Source organism: Austrofundulus limnaeus, unplaced genomic scaffold (genome assembly GCF_001266775.1).
Source record: "Austrofundulus limnaeus strain Quisiro unplaced genomic scaffold, Austrofundulus_limnaeus-1.0 Scaffold1955, whole genome shotgun sequence".
NCBI lineage: Eukaryota > Metazoa > Chordata > Actinopteri > Cyprinodontiformes > Rivulidae > Austrofundulus > Austrofundulus limnaeus.
In genome coordinates, this window is record NW_013954357.1 from 32,427 (window position 1) to 34,814 (window position 2,388).

The 2,388-nt window shown below is 41.2% G+C and overlaps 1 protein-coding gene across 1 annotated transcript; it reads right to left on the reverse strand.

Moving 5' to 3' along the window:
- Positions 1–810: 810 nt before the first annotated feature.
- LOC106536750 (uncharacterized) lies at positions 811–2,340 on the reverse strand (the record flags this gene model as incomplete). The annotated part of the gene is given in 1 exon segment (XM_014034070.1): positions 811–2,340. A coding segment is annotated over 1 exon segment (905 nt), but the record flags the coding sequence as incomplete, so codon positions are not given.
- Between the last annotated feature and the right edge of the window lie 48 nt (positions 2,341–2,388).

Below are 2,388 nucleotides of genomic sequence, written 5' to 3' on the forward strand. Positions count from 1 at the left end.
ACCTTTGATCTGGTGTTGCTTGTCCTTGCCTTATTGAGTAGTGCTGTGGTTTGTGTTGTGAAGACTTGAGTGGATCTGCTTGGTTTGGAGTCCTTTGTGATCCGTTTCTCATAGAATGAGCTGCATGAATGAAGAGCAAATGAGGAGGTAACAGGGTTACATGCGATTTCTGCTTCGACTGTTACAAATTCAGCAAAGTCTTTGAAAGAGGGAAAATCCTTGCCATCCATAAGTGTGACTGTAACTTGACGATTCCAACGGGCTGCCAGCCAGTCTGGAACCTTTTGTAACAACTTTTGATTCTCCTCACAGTCACTTAGTATTTCTAGGCCTTTCACATGTGGCATGGCCTGGAGACATGCATTTAAAAAGTCTGAAAATGTCCTTAGTCCTTCTGCATCCTTTGAGTTTATTTTAGGCCATTTTGACAATTTGTCTCTAAAAGCTCTTTGAACAACAAAGGGCTGTCCGTAACGTTGGTCAAGCCTTTGCCACGCGTCATTGTATGCTTCTTCATCACTGCGATAAAATGTTCCTTCTAGACATGTTTGAGCTGCGCCTGTGACATACCTTTTGAGCAGATGAAGTTTATCGGCAGGTGAAATGCCCTTGCAGTCCACGAGTGAAAAGAATGAAGCCTTCCATTCTATGTAGTTGATCGGATCTCCGCTGAACACTGTGGGCATTGGCACCGGGATTCTGTTTATGGCTATACTGTTTTGAATAGCTTGGGCTAATTGAGAAATGTCTGCAGGAGGTGATGGAGCAATAACTTGAGGGTTGGGATTGTTCACAGCAAGATTTATGGAGCCAGATAAAACATTTTGTGGCATTATTGGCAGAGATAAACCACTAAGGGGCGCTGACGCTTCATGTACAGATTGATGGTCTGTAAGGAAAGGCATGTTCTGTTGTGATTGCTGTTGATCCACATCTACGTTCATTTCTCTGTTGTAGATTTCAAGTTTTGCACGAGCAGCTTGCATTTCCCTTTCTGCCTTTAGACGCTCGAGTTCTGATTTTTGTGCCTCCAGTTCCTTTCTGTGTTGTTCCTCAATGTCTCTTATTTTTTCCCTTTGTTTAAGTTCTTCTTGCACCATTTTATATTCTGCTTCCTTTGCCGCCAGCTCTGCAGCTGCATCAATCCTTCTGGTTGTGAAGCTTGATGTGTCTGACTTCTTACTGACGCTTGATTGAGAGGCAGATCCGTAGATGGACCGGGCGTAATGATGTGACAGAAGCTGATGAAGGCGTCGCTGTTCTGTGTCTGCATCAAAATCACCATTTATTCCTGTTATACGTTCGTTAAGTATTTTCATAATATCTTTAGTTACTGCTTYGCACGAGTCCATTTTGCGTCTTGTGTCAGGAGAAGGTGTAATATGCTCTCTTATTTCATTGTATACTTTCAACATGGCGCACAATCCCTTTTCAATATCATCAGCCATTGCACATAACTTATGTTCTGATAAATCAGTCTTTAGGCTTTCTCTGCTTGTTCTGATTAACAGTCTCCATTGCTCATAGAGACTCAGCAGTTTTTTGYCTTTTTTATTCAGTTCTTCCGATTGATAGGCGAGCATTTTCTCTGTTGGTACACTAGGCCGCTCTGAGCGCCTCGGCAAACGTGACTGGGCCGCAACCTCCATACTGTGAAGCTCCGCTAATWGCTTTTCTTTTCCTTCAATCTCGTCCTTTAATTCTTGTCTTGACATGCTCTCTGTATTTCCTTGATGTAACAAAGCTTTAGTTTCATTTATTTCCGTCTGTAGCTTACTTGTTTGCTCTCCTGCTATAACTGCTCCAACTTGCTGCCCGCCGTCGTCTTTAGCTTCGCGGGTAGCTCGATGTAGCACACTGAGGTTAAGCTCTTACTGTRRCAGGCCCCCATGAACAGAGATGAAGTTTTACTGATGGTTGATGAGTTTATTTAACCTTTTTGACCTTCCATACATCCATATATCCTTTGTCATCATAACAACCACCGTAAGAGCTGGAACACACATACAACATGTGACTAATTAGCTAGACTCATTTACATTAATATGCTACAGCAAAGTTATGCAAAAACAAAACCATTAACACATAAAATACATATAAACAAACCTTTTGCCTCTTCAGAGGGGCTGCCAGAATGCATGAAACCATTAGCGACGCATCGGGTCTCTTATTCTTCGATACTTTACTTAACAAGTTTTTACATTGAGCACTGCACAGAAAAGGAAGTCCATATTTCAAAATAAAAGCGTTCCTTGAGACAGGAAGTTTACATTCTTAATACAAAAATATTACAAAATAAAAGCATTGTTTTTATCTCAACAAGATTGGCTTGTGGTTATTTACACATACATACACACAAACACACATACATACATACATACATACATA